Source organism: Lepidochelys olivacea (genome assembly GCF_965140295.1).
Source record: "Lepidochelys olivacea isolate rLepOli2 genome assembly, chromosome: 9".
Taxonomy (NCBI): domain Eukaryota; kingdom Metazoa; phylum Chordata; order Testudines; family Cheloniidae; genus Lepidochelys; species Lepidochelys olivacea.
Window position 1 is genome coordinate 4,137,459 of NC_140419.1, and position 16,999 is coordinate 4,154,457.

At 46.3% G+C, this 16,999-nt stretch overlaps 1 protein-coding gene across 7 annotated transcripts in view; it reads right to left on the bottom strand.

Moving 5' to 3' along the window:
• The window catches only part of TP63 (tumor protein p63), a gene marked incomplete at both ends in the record, with an annotated part of 133,188 nt that overhangs the window by 82,764 nt on the left and 33,425 nt on the right, over positions 1-16,999 (bottom strand). Inside the window, one exon of one of the 7 annotated variants that reach the window (XM_084639282.1) lies at positions 870-1,100. The exons of 4 other annotated variants lie outside the window; for them this stretch is intronic. In XM_084639282.1, coding sequence (XP_084495408.1) covers positions 870-911 — 42 coding nt within the window. Of the gene's footprint in view, positions 1-869; positions 1,103-16,999 lie in introns of those variants that run through there. 2 more of the 7 variants (XM_084639281.1, XM_084639285.1) reach the window with 2 other exon arrangements.

Genomic DNA, 16,999 nt, shown 5'->3' on the forward strand with positions numbered 1-16,999 from the left:
CGCCCTCCGTGGAGCTTTTCGCTCCCTTCCCGTTCTGGTGAGTGTCAACACAGCTGCTCTCCCCGGGGAATGTAAGTGAATGCTGCTGCTGGAGCTCCCTCAAACCCAGGTAACTTCCTCCAAGTCTCACAGTACGTGGCGTTACTCTTTCCCTCCCCAGATCAGTTAAACACATTTTATTTTTATGCTTCTATCAAGTGCCCAAATGTCACGAATGCCTTTGCCTACGCAAATCAAAACATCTCAATAGGTTACAATTACATGCATTCTCGCTACATACATTGTTTACATAGATTCATCGTATAAATGTCTCACTTGTGTAACCTGGAAGAGAAAATATTAAGAATACAAAAGTTAAGAGAGTTACCAGTGGGGATTCTGGCAAGTTTTCCCATCAGAGATCCTCTGTTTATTTATGATTTTAAATGGTAACTTAGGATATTTGTAATGCACTTAGGTTTGTTCCCTAAACATTATCCACTTTTCACAATGAGTGTCAATTTTGGCAATCACAGAAGAGTGAATAAGTCACAACTAAGTCAACACAGGCACTGTTCATACAGCCACATGAACACACGTGTGTGTGTGTGTATTCAATACAGTAGGTCTACTGCTTTGCCTCACTTTGCCAGGAAAAGTTATTTTGCTTATAAGTAGTCCCCCCACTGAACTGCAGGGTTTATTGTCCCAAATTTAAGCCTGGACAAACTTCATTTTCATTCCAGCGCCTAGCCTTGCAAGTCGCAAGCTTGCCATTCGCTAGAGAAAGAAGATTCAAAATCAAATACATGCTCCATAGCCAGCCCCGAGATCACCGTAGCGGCCAAGCGATAATACAAGTTTGCCAACAAACCCCCTAAAATCCTTACCTCGCTATACTGGGACTGGGCATTGTTTTCCAGGTACAGCATGTTAGCAGTCAGATTCAGCAATGCCGCTGTCCTCTCTTCTGGCTCCAGGATTTTGACAAATACCCCCCACCCCCTATGAAACCCTAAAAATGTGATTCTACTTGGAAGATAACAGGACTCAGAGTGTGCCTCTCTGAATAATTTAAGTTTCCCTTATATAGACCCAACTATAAGCAAGGAGCAGAAGGTGGGGCTCTTTTGCTTTACCTGTCCAATCTGTCAAAGTGCCACCTGGAGTCCTCCACTCCAATGGAGAGAGGCCTCTCCCATCTCATTAAGTAGTTAGAATTCCTTATCACCAATCTCTAAAAAGGGAAGGGGGGTGGGGGGAAGAGAACAGGAGAGAGAAGAAAGGAAACTACAACTTTCTCCTGTCACTTTTATATGAAATTGGAAGCTCAAAGAAAGAAAGAAAAAAAAAAAAAAAAAAACATGGGTGCGTTCAAGAGAAGCTTCTCAGAGCAGCTCTTTTCTTTACTGCTGAGATTTTCAGGGATTTTTTCTCAAACAGATTTTTTCACTCCGGCTCCCAAAACACTCGGGAGGTGCTCCAGATTTTCAGATCTCAAATAGTAACACAGAGAAATGGCCAGGCCTGGGATCACGGTGTTAAAATCCATCCCCCCAGAAGTACTAAGAACCTCACTCTGTGTGTGTGTGTGTGTGTGTGTGTGTGTCTCTCTCTCTCTCTCACACACACACACAAATATGCAAACAGATAACCTAAAAGCATTTGCAGACAATAAAGTGGCAGCGGGCATGCAGTGCACCAACTAAATGCCAAAACCTGTCATCCCCTTATCTGCGATTGCTTTAGGTAACTCCTTTGTACCCTATATTCCCCCTTCCCCCCCATCCATAAGTGTAATAGGCCATAAAAATACTCCAAAAACTCAAATGTAAAAAATGTTTACAAGCAGCTAGTCCAAATGGTCTCCTGGCTCTGAGCACTGCCCTGGGAGAATCCTAAAATCTGGCTACTCCGCAGCAGAAGCATATTGTTCAAATAATTTAAAGGACACCCAAAAGCAAGAAGGCACCTGGATGCTCTGTACAGCAGGATTTATTAAATATTTAAAACACACAAATAGGAATTTACGGCCTGGCTTATGTGATCCTCACTCAGCCCTCCCGGGCCTGTCTGTGCCGGAGGGAGGAGAGGAAGTTACCATGCTGCCACCTGGCTCAGAAAAAAAAAAAAATAAATAAAAAGGCAGACTACTGCCCCGACTTTGGAAGTAACAGGGGACCTACGGGAACAGCAACCCTGCCGACTTGCACAGGCTGGTGGTTCCAAAGTTCCCATTTGTGGATCTCAGCTGGGATTGCCAAATGCGCTCAGCCTTAGTTTGCCTTAATGGGAGCAGGGTTGCACTCCACATCGGCCTTACTGAAAATGCCACTCTTTGAACACAGGGAGTCTGTCACACAGACATCTAGCCACGACGTGAACAGGCTGTTTGTGGAGAATACATGGAAAGAAAACTCACTTGGCCTGCTTTTGAAAGAGCAGTTATAAGGTGTGTCGGGGGAGAAAATAAACACACTTTTTTACAAGAGTCCAGATGAGACAGAACTGCTTGCCTTTGAAATATAATTACAGTGCTCCTGGATTTTTATGTCTAGGAGTCACTAATAGACCTACAGCCAACTGATGACTTCTCTCCAGGCTGCGACTGCTCACACTGAAGTCAAACCTCATGCTTCAAGGCTTGAGAGAACAACCAGCAGGAGCGTATGTGAGGAGAGTAAGGGATTCCAAACAGGGCTGCAAGACTGGCACCGTGGTTTATGGAGAGATGGTATCCTTTGTCTGAAGTATCCGGTACTGTTCAGTAACAGATACAGGAGAGCTAACTATTAGGTAAGCACTGACTGCTTAAGTATTGTCTAGTGGTTGGTTTAGGAAACTGTTTCTATTCCCAACTCTGCCACTAATTCTGTGCATCTCCTTGGGAGAATCACCCAGCCTCAGACACCTCATCAATTCCAATCATCGGGGGTGGGGAGGAGGAGGTGAGAGACACTGAAAAGTACTTCATTGCTTATATGAATATGAGTGCAAATGGGTCCCACACATACAACCCCTTTGCAGATTAGCAGAATGTGATGTGTTCTCAGAACCTAGCAATAGTGAAGAGGAACAAAAGTCTTTCTTGGAAGAGAAAGTCTAGGAGTAACAGAGGGTGCCGCAGTCAGCTCTGGATTTACCTAGAGGTAATATAAGGTATCCACAGCTGCCTGCAGTTCTTCTGGGCATATAAGATATAGCACAAATATATGGCGTTGGCTAGTCAGCACTGCATCCCCCACACCTGCACTGGCTCCGACAGCACCGGGGGAGAAGTCTTCTCTGCACAGCTGTCACAGAGGAACAGCTGGACGTACACCCCTCTCCGCTCTGCTTCTGGGGAAGGTAAAGTCAGCAGGTGACAAAGGCAGACACACACCACTGTGGCATGAGGCAAACCCGATGAGTCACATGGAATGCACAAGTATGACAGCGAGTCAGGGCCTCAAACTGTAACCACAGGACATACATGCTTAGCTACCTTGGGACAGAATGGCTGCAGTCAGAACAGCATTGTGGGCATGTCATGTTTATGGTTTCTCTGCTTCAGATCAAATACGCTCAAGTTACAGGATGCTTTCCCCCCTCTCTCACACACACACACACACACTTTTTCCTTAAGCTAGCAGCTTGTACCCGCTTCCCCTGCCCCCAGGCAGTGAAAGATCAAGGCTTGATCTTTTTGCCTCTTATGTTATCATTAGAAATAAACCTCCTGAAATCTGAATCAAGTGGACCATTCTTATGACAATGCAGGAGACAGATGGAATACAGTATAATCTCCTGTATCCCCTGTTGGCTGTGCAGAACTAACCGGGGGGTTGTGGGGGAAAAGGGGGGGGGGGGAGAGAGAGAGGAGATTTTGCCTCTAAAATTAGCTCTGATTAGATTACTATACAGCAATATACTTAGCAGGCCCTTTGAAGAGAAGTGAATGCTACCAAGGTGCTTATCTACAGACCACAGCTTTCTAGAGGGATTTTCAAGGGGCGATGTTCTGTGCGTTAAGGTCAGAATATTCTTGTTCAATACTTTGGGTTTTTTGCTCCAGTTCATCTGTTCTTTTGAGGGGGGTGGGGAAACCCAAAGTGCCAAAGAGGCTGAGCTAAGCTTTCAGAAGTGATGTGATTTTAGCACTTCAGTTTGTGGATGTTCAACTTGACACCTTAAGTGAGCCCAATTCTCAAAAAGTGCCAATCATCCACCCTCTGAAAGTCAGGACCCTATAAGAGGTCTCAGGCTGGGTGTCCCAAAATTTTGGTGCAAAAACCTGCACTAGTCACTTTTGACAGTTCAGCCAGAATACTGACAGCATCATTCCTTGGTCTTTCTAGAAAGCATCTGAAGCCATTTTACCTGGATGGACACGATACGCAGACTCAGAAGAGACCTTGATTTAACACGTCATCCAAAGTACACTGCTTCTAGCTTTATAGCACACTGCACAGCTTCATTATTAAAGCCAAAGTCCTGGTTCTGTATGTGAATGTATAACCTTCTGAAGCAAGTGTGACATCAGCCAAGTCAAACTCTTTATTCAAGTTCTCCTGTTTCCCCACTGTCCAGATAGCGTGGAGTGGATTATAAAACACGTTTGTTGTTGTTGTTGTTTAAGAATCAGACTTCACTGTAGCATTATCCCTTCCTGAAGTCTAAAGTGATAGTGCTTTCAGCCACAACGGCAAGTGTCACAGACAAGTCTCAGAAGCCTGATGACAATACAATTAAATGATTATGCAAGTTCTTGTAGTGGGGTGTGTGTGTGCCTATTAGGTGGTTCAGCATGAACTTCCTGCAGATCAAAGCAAAAACTACTCACATCTCCCCACTTAATTTCACAAACTAGCTTGTGGATAAGCCCTTCAGGAGAATGGTAAAACCAGCTCAGCTCAGCAGCATTTACAAATGTAGGTTTAGATAAAAGGAAGGAAAAAAGAAACTACATTGGTTTGTTACCTCCTTTGGATAACCACTGAATGCTTAAAATGAGACACCATTAAATAGTTTGGGGGTGGAGGAACTAAAAAGTTATGAAATATTTTCACAGGTTTACTTCCCCAGTGAAAAATTTTCTTGTAAGTATGTACCTATCCTACTATACAAATGCAAACTGAGAAGTGAAACTTATTAGAAACAGAAGCAAATCCAATCAATTTATTTTCATTGTTCAAGCCAAGTTGAAGAGCAAAAAAAGTAAAGAAACAGCATAAAGCATAAGAGAAATATCTCCATCTAAGGCAGTGGTTTTCAACCTTTTATCAGGTTTCAGAGTAGCAGCCGTGTTAGTCTGTATTCGCAAAAAGAAAAGGAGGACTTGTGGCACCTTAGAGACTAACAAATTTATTTGAGCATAAGCTTTCGTGAGCTACAGCTCACTTCATCCGATGCATTCTCAGTTGCAGACCCCTAAAAAATTTCAAAAGAGATGCAGACCCCTTTGGAAATCTTAGGTATAGTCTGCAGACTTCAAGGGGTCTGTGGACCACCGGTTGAAAACCTCTGAGCTAAGGCAATATGAGTAACCCAAAGATTTTTCTTCTTTAAGTTGTGTTTTGTTTTTTTAAAAAAGACCTAATCAACTACAGAAAGATTACACCTTTGTGAGAAAGCACTTTACCCTCTAATGTTACCAGTAACATCTTCGGATCCTGCAACTTTTGGCGCACGAGTAGACTCTTTTCAGTAGGGCTACATACATGGACAGGCTGCTGTGCCCACACAAGAAGCTGCAGGATCAGGACCTGCAATGGCTACAGTTCAAAAAGATTAGAGGAAGCCACTCTCCATTTTATTCCATTGGTGCACTTGACAGAACTTGGCGTACAGTCAGTTTCACCACAGTCAATTCTCCTTAAGTATGTGTGTCTTCCCCCACAGCATCAAGGGAGAGAACACAACTGGATGACAGGAGAATGGGGTTGTACGGACACAAGAATTGGCAGGGGGACTAAGGGGTTAGGGGTGGGTGTAATAGGCAAGACTGCTTTTAAAGCAGTTTTGAAAATGTACCAGATTTCAAGCAAGCCGTACGTCCCCAAGTCTTTAAAATTCAAAAGTCAGAGCAATCCTTGCTCCCTTCACAAAATCTCAAACTGCACTTTGCTCGCAACCTGTGACACACACAATCACTTTTGCAAGTTCCAGAGGAAAAATTGGTTTCAGAGTAGCAGCCGTGTTAGTCTGTATTTGCAAAACGAAAGGGAGGACTTGCGGCACCTTAGAGACTAAGAAATTTGAGCATAAGCTTTCATGAGCTACATCCGATGAAGTGAGCTGTAGCTCACGAAAGCTTATGCTCAAATAAGAGGAAAAATTGAGATTCACTGAAGGTAAAGCAGTTCTGCAACCGGTTTACACCCACAGGATCTCTCAGCTTTCCCTCCCCAAAGCAGTACGCCTTCCCCAATTGGCTGTCACAACAGGCCTGCCCTCTGACCATGGGTAAACATCTGCACACGCTGCCTATTTGAGCTGTTACAGTCTGGTATCTCCACAGAATGCCTCAAGGGCTAATTAGAGTGTTAATAGGATCGTGTTGGGAGATAACACTGCAGAGGGGAAAATTGTGAAACAAAACCAGTTCCTTCACAACAGATTTGCAATATTGGTTTAGGAAGGGTAGGCACAGCCCCTGAGGAGGCTGCTCTACAGCTCTTGAGCCCTTTTTAATAAGGAGCAAGACACTCCTCTTGAATGGCTCAATTACGCAGCCAAGATTACGCAAGGTCTTCATTCCTTTCCATTTCCCTGCACAATCAAAAAACCTCCAGCCCCTTTTCTGCAGTGACAAGGCTTGGAAGTGGAGCCTGCTCCCACTGGGAATACCACAGGGCCCATGATAGATAGGTATGGTTACTATTTAGTACTGAGTGACACAGGCTTATGTTACATACAGTACCTACAACATATGACTGTAATTGGCATCCCTGGATAGCACCCAGAATTTAATCAACAGAAAGTGTTCCTTGTATTCTATTTCTGACATTCCTATTATTCCTTGATTTTTGTGCAAATAAATCAAAGCACTGCCATGCTAAATTCTTTTAAAGTAGTCTCTAAGTAGTGTATCACGACTGAAAGGATAGCAAGTCCTAGGTGAGAACAAAGATCTTTGCAAGCAAGCTGCCCAGAAAATTGTAGCAGGGTTTCACGGCACAGAAGCCACCACAAGTCTATGGAACTGTTAAAAAGGTTCTGAGCGCTATGGTGTGGAAATAAAGCTTATTTTTTGCTGAAATAGGCTTTTGTGGCCCAACTGTCGAGCGATTCTGCAGGCAAAGCCTCCAAGACCTCAGCAGCAGTTTGCCACTGCAGTAATCATACTTGGCGCCTGGTCACCTCTTTCATCTGAAGATTTCAAAGTGCTCTGCAAACATTTAATGCATTAAGTATCCAGCGTTGCTGTAAGCTAGGCAATTATTTTGAGAATGGAAACAGAGAAGCTAATGGACTTGCCCAAGGTCACACATTAATTCTGTGGCTGATGAGCACCCAGGTCAACTGACTTCCCAGCCTGCACTAACCATTAAACCAGACTCCCCCTGCAGACATGGAATGACGTGTCAGGCCCTTTGGGAAAAGGGAAACAACCCTATCATTGCAAAGTTGCAAGGCTGAAATTTTCCCCATTCAAGCCACACCTCTCATGAGCAGTTATGCTGCGCCAGTCACTCTCACAAGAGCCTCCCTGATGTACACAAAAGACTGCTGTAACAAATGGTATGGATATATGTCATGCCATGAGATGCAGGTTCTTGCGGAGGATAAAAAAAGGATAATCTAAACAAAGGGGAAGAAGGAAGAGCAGAGGGTGGTGACGGATTAGAGAAAGTTCTTTGGTTTGGTTTGGTTTATTTAAAATAAAGAGTAACTGTTGACAAGGCCAGGTTCTCTCTTACCTAAGCATCAGGGTGTCACTTATACAAGATAAGGGGAAGCCAGGACAGCGAGGGTGGGATAAGTTACAGATTACTTACAGGAAATGCACAGCTGATATCAAAGTTCTGGCAATGGATTCGTTTTTAACCAGTGCCCCCTGGTTGGCCAACTTTCCGCAAACCAGTCATTTGTCAATCCGATACAAAGGAAGAGACATCGGCTGCAATGATTTTAGTCTCTTTGGGTATGTCTACGCTGCAGCTGGGGAGCAGGCGGGTGGGTTTGTACTCAGCCAGCTAACCCGAGCCCCGCCCAGGCGCCCTGGCTACATGGCTATTCTTAGTGCGCTAGCTAGAGCGGAGCTACGTGTGTACCCACCCACACTGGGACGCATGCTCCTAGCTGGGGTATGCCCCTTTTCTCTTGAACCTGGCCCCGCTGAAGTCTATGGAGCTTTTCGTGCTTATTGCACTCATTGGAACCATCTCACTGTTACCACGTGTTCTCCCCCACCCAACTTGATTATCGTATCCACCGATTGTCTCCTGTTCTCTCCTTACATTGTAAAGTCTCAGCACAGCAAGAGGGCCCTGCCCAGAGCCACTCCAGGGGCTGCTGGAATACAGATAGCAAGAGAGGGCATCCAGGAAATGTATTTTATCACTAGGGCTTCAGTCAGAGCATAAATATACTAACTTAGCCTCACTTTGCAAATACTGGCCCACCCCCTCACCCACTCTCATGCGCTGTATTACCACAGTGCCCAGCCTAGGACCCCACCGTGCCAGACACTGTACAACCTCATCTCGTCAGAGCAAGCGTCTGCCCCGGAGAACTTACAACCACCGAAACAGACGAGCCAAAAGAAATGAGCAGGGACATGGGCACAAAGAGGAGAAGTGACTTGTCAATGGCCAACGCAGCAGGTCAGCTGCAGAGATGGGAACAGGCCTCAATTCCCAGATCTGTGCTCTGTCCCCTGGATTACACTGACCTCTGTCTGTCCTCGAATCCTGTGCTCCTCAGTGGAGAGAGCACACCTTCAGCTCCATTAGGAAAACATCTAGGACACTGTAGGTACTATTATAAAATAATATTTAAAGTTCAATCCCTATTTTCAATTCTTTAACAGGAGGCCTTCCCAGGAGAAAGGCCAAACCCAGGCAATTTTTTTTTTTTTTTTTTTTGCATTTTCTCCCCATAATTAGGTTAATTTAACTAAGTCCACTTTGTGTCAATGTCTGTTTTCATTTTACTTCATTCCTTTAGTTTCATTCATCCCAGACATGCAAGATGAAACTTTTGTTACCGTACCACCATATAGCAAAACAGACGATGGTGTTCACATACTCATCTTCTGCAATCCATATTTTAAAGCTAATGCGATTACATGCCCATCAATGGAAAATGCCTTTTCCTGCAGGCAGGTTTAGATTCACTGCAGGTGCTCAGAAACGAAGGTGTCCCTCAGAGCTGGTTGAATTAGTACAGGCCAGAATCGCTCCTTAATCTACTCCTAACACTGACTTACCATCCCAGCCATTGCGATCTTAATTTGCTCCCTGGTTAATTTAAATGTTACCAAATTCACTGTTGTACAGTAGTGGCAGGACAAGCCTAGCAGTCTCCTTTTGAAATAGCGGAGAAAAGAACGCAGCACTCAACACGCAGAACGGAACATGACTGACCATGCAAGCAAACGGATATTCAGATGAACTTTTTGCGGGGGGGCGGGGGTGTGTGCAAGGTTCCATATAGAGAAAAAACCTGCATTAGCACAGGGAGATGGACATTGGGCCAGGGGCCTATTTACAGTAAAGCCCAATATGTGGGGCCCTACCAAATTCACACGTCATGGACTGTGAAATCTGGTTCTGTGTGCACTTTTACCCTATACTACACAGATTTCACGGGGGAGACCAGAGTTTCTCAAACTGGTGGTCCTGACCCAAAAGAGGGTTGCGGGGGGGGGGGGGTAAGGTTGTTTTAGGGGAGTCACGGTATTACCACCCTTACTTGGTGGTAAGGGCGTGGCGGCTGCTGACCCAGGGCCCAGCTCTGCAGACAGCAGCTCAGAAGTAAGGGTGGCAATACCGTACCGTGCCATCCTTCCTTCGGCGCTGCCGATGGCTCTGCCTTCAGAGCTGGGCTCCCGGCCAGCAGCCACCGCTCTCCAGCTGCCCGGCTCTGAAGGCAGCACTGCCCCCAGCAACAGTGCAGAAGGAAGGGTAGCAATGCCACAACCTTGTGACCCCACCCTACCCCCACAACTCCTTTTTGGGTCAGAAGCCCTACAATTGCAACACCATAACATTTCAGATTTAAATAGCTGAAATAATGAAATTTTTAAAATCCTATGAGTGTGAAATCAACCAAAATGGACTGCGAATATTGGTAGGGCCCTACCAAATGTGAGAGATACTTGCCAGACACTCAAGGAGTCCCTGCACCCCAAGGATCTCACACTCAGGGCAGATGGAAGGGTACACAAAACAGAGATGAAAAGAACAATACAAGTGAATTAGATTCACGTCTGGCAGAATGGCTGGAGAGGGGTTTCCAAGAGATGCTTAAACGTAGGCAGGGAGTGTGTCTTGCAGAAGAGTTCAGGGAGGTCAAGCCATGCACAGGGCACCGTGTGGAACGTGGTACAGGAACAAAGTAGGTGCAGCTGACAACTGGCAGAGCACAGATGACATGGAGCATGAGCTCTAGCGAATTAGGATTTTTGCAGTGCAGATACATTTCCTCACTCCTGCCTCAACAACCTCAGGGGGCACAAGAAAGAACCCAAAGGTTCAAAACAGAGTCTCCATTAAAAAGTGGCAAGGAAAAACCTCGCCTAGCCTGGGGAGAAAGGAAACAGACAGCATTGTGCGGGGTAGGTTAGAGATCAGGACAACAATGAAATAGACTAAAGGGATAAAACACCAACTGCACCATGAACCCACGTCCTGGGCAAGGCTGGACGCCCTGTTTCTTCTATTCCCTGACCCAAAGCTAGGAGCCTGGTCTCATGCTCTGGCCATACTCAGGTCTTGCCAATATAGCTTTTTGAACACGAACTCTGATTTGGGCAAGCAGGTTGCAAATTCTAATTCAAGGTCAACGATGAGGAAACATCCTGCTCATCACCCCAGCCCCACATGAACTTACAAGGTAAGTATGAACTAATGAAAACAAACTATAAGAGAAACAGGATGGCTGCGGTCCACTTATATTTGTGTACTACCATACTTAGTGGTTTGTCTGAGCTTCAATTGCCTAAGGCCAAGTAAGGTATTTACTACTTAAGGGCTCTAACCCAGTTAAAATGTTTAAGAGAAATAAGAGGAACAATGTTTACAACTGGGAATGGATCCTACCAATCAGGACAGACAGCAGCATATTAAGTTTCTTATATGAACAGTATAAGCTTCCTCTTTGCAAGTTCCCAGACACTGGCAGCAAAAGCACCCCGAGCTCGTTGCTTGCAGATCAATATCACTTTAGATTAATGTTCCTGGAGCCCTCTGAAGATGGTAAGTGTTATTGCTTCCTAACAGATGCAGCATCATGGAAAATTTTGGAGATTACCCTGTTTGCTCCAGGAAGATCAGTTTTTTGGGAGGGTGGTTGCTGCTGTGGTGGTGGTAGACTATTTGCGTAGACACAGGATGTGAGGTTGCTTAGAACAGCAACTCCTATCTATTCCAAGTCTCCGGAGAAGCTGAGCGAGGGCACTCGACTCACGCTTCTAACACTGCCCCCAGACTGGCGAAGCTAAATTACCTTGTTCAACCCATGTTCTGAACCCATCCTACTCAAAGAGGAGGTATGGGATTGCTTTGAATGCTGTGTTCCCACCATCTTCTCTCCCTTCTCTCTTTGATGTTTAATCCTACTTCATTTTATGAAACTGCATTAGACGCTCAGTTCCCCAGGGCAGCTACTTTAACTGGGTAAACCACAGTGAACACCTACGGTGCTCTTAGCTAACTGGAGTTAGTTTTATTTAGGATTGTTTGCACTCCAGAAGTGCACACAGTGTGCTAGGTGCAGTCAGGATGCACAAAGACAAGACAATCCCTGTCCCAAGGAGCTTGCAGTCAGATGTAACGTTTTTATTGTTCAGCATCTAATACTGTACATGCCACACAAGGAATACGCTGTGCATCCATGAAGTCATCCAAAGGAAGCATGGTAGGAATTCCGTAGATCTGAACCCAGTACTATAATTTTAGGTCCACATCAAATCCAAAGCCATTCAAGACTGAATAAAACTTTCAAGATATTGGTATTAAAAAAAGTAAGATTTCAGGAGAGCGATAATATTTTTACACCTAAGGAGCACCCTTCGTCCCCAAAGCTCTTTACAAACAGAAATGCAAATGACTCTGGGCAGCAGCCAGACAGCAATGAGAGGAAGGGAAACTTTGCAAACATATTTTAACAACAACAACAAAAGCGTCGCTGAAGCTTTGGAGTCCATGCAAAGCAGAAAGAATCTTAGTACCCAAAGTATCTGCCTCAGAAGAGGCAGAGTTGACCCTTTCTGGATTTGAACCTGTGACCCCATTTCAAACCTGGTGAGCAGAGTTTGGAGGTACATATGTTGCAGAAGATAAACATTCAGTAAGATTAAAATGCAAAGGCTGAATGGGAAGTGCTCACAAATACAGCTGAAAACAAGACAGGAGTTGCAGGGGAGGTCACAGGCACCAGAGATGAATAAAATAAGCGGAAAAGATTGCTCATTACAGGAATACTTTTGCATAATCTCAACCTTCACTAAACAAATGTATCTGCATGCAGAAGAATTAAAAACTTGGCAAGCCTCAGAAACCCTTTCATGCATGAACACAGACAGCAGTGCAAATAAAAGTTTGCTCAAACGTCTGAACGGTCTGCAAGCTTCCCATCTAGCCTTCTGTGGTCAATCCTGGAATGTTTAGGGATGGAAAAAGAGGACCACACAAGCCATCTGGGTTCATCTACCCATCATGCTGGTCGCGCTACGTAATGCTTCTCTCTTCCAGTGCCCTTTTGTGATGAAGCAGCTTCAACTGCTGCCCCTGGAAGCACACATCACATCTGAGTCAACTATTGCAATACAGACATGCCCCCTGGAGCCAATTGGTGTACGTCCTGTATTAGCCAGCTGCCCCTAGAATGCAGCTACCTCTTTGTATACAGTCACTTCCCCTTTGCCCTTCAATCTCACACCTCTGTCAGCTGCCTTCTGTCTTCCACTTGCTAAAGTTCTTACCCTGCAAAGCACTTAAAGCATGTGCTTAACTTTCATTGAGGTCCCTGGGATTGTTCATGTGCTTAAAGTTAAGTATCTGTTGCCTCCTGAAGCCTGCCCAACGTGTAGGGCAGAGACTGGCTTCTTTGTTACTTGTCTGTACAGCAAGTGACAAAAGGGGACTCAGGTCCTGGACTGTGGTTCCTATAGTGGAATATAAAAGGTACGTTTTACCTTGCTTTGATCATCATCATATGGGCTTCTGCAGGCCATAAACTGATCAACAGCGGAGTTCAGAAATCAATCCAGGTGGGCTGCACCAGTAAGTCATACCAGTACCCCTCTGACAGACCTAATTACTACAGGAGTTAGAATTTAACACAAAACTCTCAGCTTTCAAGCTTCTTGGGTTCCTAATGCAGGGTGGCCAACCGGTGGCTCCGGAGCCCCATGTGGCTCCTCAGACGTTAACATGCGGCTCCTTGTCTAGGCACCGACTCCGGGGCTGGAGCGACAGGTGCCAACTTCCCAGTGTGCCAGGGGGTGCTCACTGCTCAACCCCTGGCTCTGCCACAGGCCCTGCCCCCACTCCACCCCTTCCCACCCTCTCCCCTGAGCCTGCCATGCCCTCGCTCCCCCCCCCCCCAGAGCCTCCTGCACGCCACGGAACAGCTGATCAGGAGGTGCGGGGAGGGAGGGGGAAACGCTGATCGGCAGGGCTGCCAGTGGGCAGGAGGCGCTGGGATTGGAGGGGGGGCTGCTGACGTATTACTGTGGCTCTTTGGCCAGGTACATTGTTAAATTCTGGCTCCTTCTCCAGCTCAGGTTGGCCACCCCGTCCTAAGGGAAATCCGATGAAGTGAGCTGTAGCTCACGAAAGCTCATGCTCAAATAAATTGGTTAGTCTCTAAGGTGCCACAAGTCCTCCTTTTCTTTTTGAGGAAACACTGTTTCAAAACACTGTTTCACTAGGAGGGTGGTGAAGCACTGGAATGGGTTCCCTAGGGAGGTGGTGGAATCTCCATCCTTAAGGTCAGGCTTGACAAAGCCCTGGCTGGGATGATTTAGTTGGGGGTCGGTCCTGCTTTGAGCAGGGGGCTGGACTAGAAGACCTCCCGAGGTCTCTTCCAGCCCTCATCTTCTATGATTCTGGCTGAGAGAGTCTGCAGAGAGGGAAACAATCTTAACAACTTAAACATTCCCCCCACCCCTCTAACAGCTACAATCCTACTCATGCTGCATCCACAATCCCACATTGCAACTACAATTAGTTTACTAACCAGTCTTCTGATTGCTGTTATACCAGTGATGCAGCACTACAATTAGCCAGGAACACAGTCCATATGAACAGGTTGCAAGACTAGGGGAAGGGAAGATGCACAGGCCACTGTGTGAAGACCCTGGAACTGATGGCCTGTTATTATAGGGTAAATCCCAGGAGAGTTTTGCAGCAGTTCTCTTTGGGCTTGTCTACTCAGTGAGTAACTGCGCAGCAAGCCAGGGTGCGAAACAAAGAGCCCTGGAGCACAGTTTGTTACCCAAGAGCAAGCTGCAGTCTGCGACTTTCACGGTCCTGTAGCAACGTCCACATGGGACGTTTCTGTGCAGGAAGCTGACGCACTGTGGATTCCCACCTTGGCTTGCCGCGCAGTTACTTGTTGCATAGACAAGCCCTTTGTTGCAGGTATGGCAGAATGTACAGTGCGAGCACACCGTCAAGGACTACGCGATGCAAGGTACTGCAATTGCAAGAAAACTTCTCTGCTGACAACACGTGCACAAAGGCCCAGCAGAGAACATTCTGACAGCAGTAAAGCCTGGTTTCCACAGAGACTGAAAGATGGATTTAAAAACAGGGATTTTTTTTTGAACCCGCTAAGAAAGCTCTGACCAAGGAGACTGCCGGTAGAAAGGCATTCTGCTGAACTGGTTCGGCAAGGGGCCCACGCAGGAGGAAGGCTAGCTTAGGGGCATGCAGGGAAGGTATGTACACGGAGGGAGAGGGAGTCATAAACTCACCTTCCCCAGCTACATCACCTCAAACAGCATTCATGCTGCCAGTGGGTAGAGCTTATCAGGGCCCTCAGAAGAGACCCCCCTGGCCAATTCCCAGTTCGAGGGCTATGGTGGAAACAGTAGTTTTTCCAGGTTAAGAGTGAGCTGTTTCAAAGAAAGATGACAGACTGGGTGCTAGACAGTTCTCTAGAGGAGTTCTCCAGAGAGAGACCGGTATTACCTGGATGGTGTACCAGCCGCTTGAGAGCTCCCCAATAGTCTAGGTCAGTGGTTCTCAACCTGGGAGTACACAGAGGTCTTCCTGGGGGTACATCAACTCACTTAGATATTTGCATAGTTTTACCAAAGCCTCCATAAAAAGCACTAGCAAAGTTAGGACAAACTAAAGTTTCAAACAGACAACGACTTGTTTGTATGACTCTGTAAACTAGACACTGAAACGCAAGTACAATATGTATATTCCAGTTGATGTATTTTATCATTACATGGTAAAACGGAGAAAGTCAGCCATTTGTCAGTAACAGCATGCTGGGACACCTTTGCATTTTTAGGTCTGATTTTGTAAGCAAGTGGTTTTTAAGTGCAGTGAAACTTGGGGGTACTCAAGACAAATCAGCCTGCTGAAAGGGGTCCAGCAGTCTAGAAAGGTTGAGAGCCGCTGGTCTAGAGCGCCCGTGATGCTGTAGCTCAGAAGCATTTGGTCATGTGTCTGTGTCTATCAATAAAGTTCCTAGTTCCTTGCAATGGTGACAAATCAGAGCAAAAGGCCATTGATAGCACACCACTGGCCAATTGACCGGAGAAGCAACATTACATCCAAGAGACACCAACCTATGATCAGCACTCTCATGTCCCTGCCAGGTGCAGCCAGGATGTGGGGCAATTGTAATGAGGAGCCCAGCCCCTGCAGCGAGCAGCAGAGATCCCAGCTGGGCCTTCAGCACGAAGAGACAGGTCTTAGCTGTGAGCAATAGACCGAGGCAGCCACTGACAGGAGATACCACCAGCACTCCTGCTACACAAGGTATGACGTAACGATGCCAGAGCAGTTCTCACGGGCTTTGTCCAGATGAAACACAAGCTACAGCCTTTCCTCTCAGGGGAGGCTTTCAACCCAGGAGATAGAAGGAGGTGGTTGCTACAGCGTTCTGCTCTACAGGAAACATGCGGGCAACCCACCAGCCAAAGCATCCTCCCTGCTTACCCATCCATGCTGAATGCCTGGCAGAGTGTGAAACCCCTGTCCCTCCATCTCCGCACGCTCCTACCCTCTTGGGAAGTCAAGCTTTGGCTCCACTGTGTTACTTCCCAACCTAAGTGAATTGTGGGTCTTAGAAACACAGGGGAAAGGAGGACATTCCCTTTGGGGCTTGTGAGGGACCCAGTCACAAGACAGAAGGGGGCGGAAGGGAAGGGATGCTACCTGAGTTATTTCACACCCAACCCCCTAAATTCTGTTCTGCTCCCCTCTCTGCCACCTCCGGCTCCCTTTCATATGAGCAGAGCCCTGGTCACCAGCACCTCTGAAAAAAGCATGCCAAGAACAGGGCATTTCTACTGTAAAACAGAGCAGGAGAATGGGAGGTCTGGGTTCCATGGGAGAAGACGTCGCTTCCTTTTCAACCAACTGCCACCGGGAACAGAGGACTTTTTCCCCCTTATCTCTCTCCATTTTCTGTTTCCCTACTAGATTACAAACGCAACCGACTGACATAAACCAACACAGGGTAGCTCCCTGGTCTTCCATTCGCAGACGGGACACAAACACGTCCCAGCTGTGGGAAAGTCCAGGTCAGAATTTTTGCCCCCTCTGTAATTCTGTTCTCTACAGATCTGCTTTGGTTCAGCCACAAGGTGCTGGGTTGGATGCAGGAATCGCTGCATGAAATTCTCTGG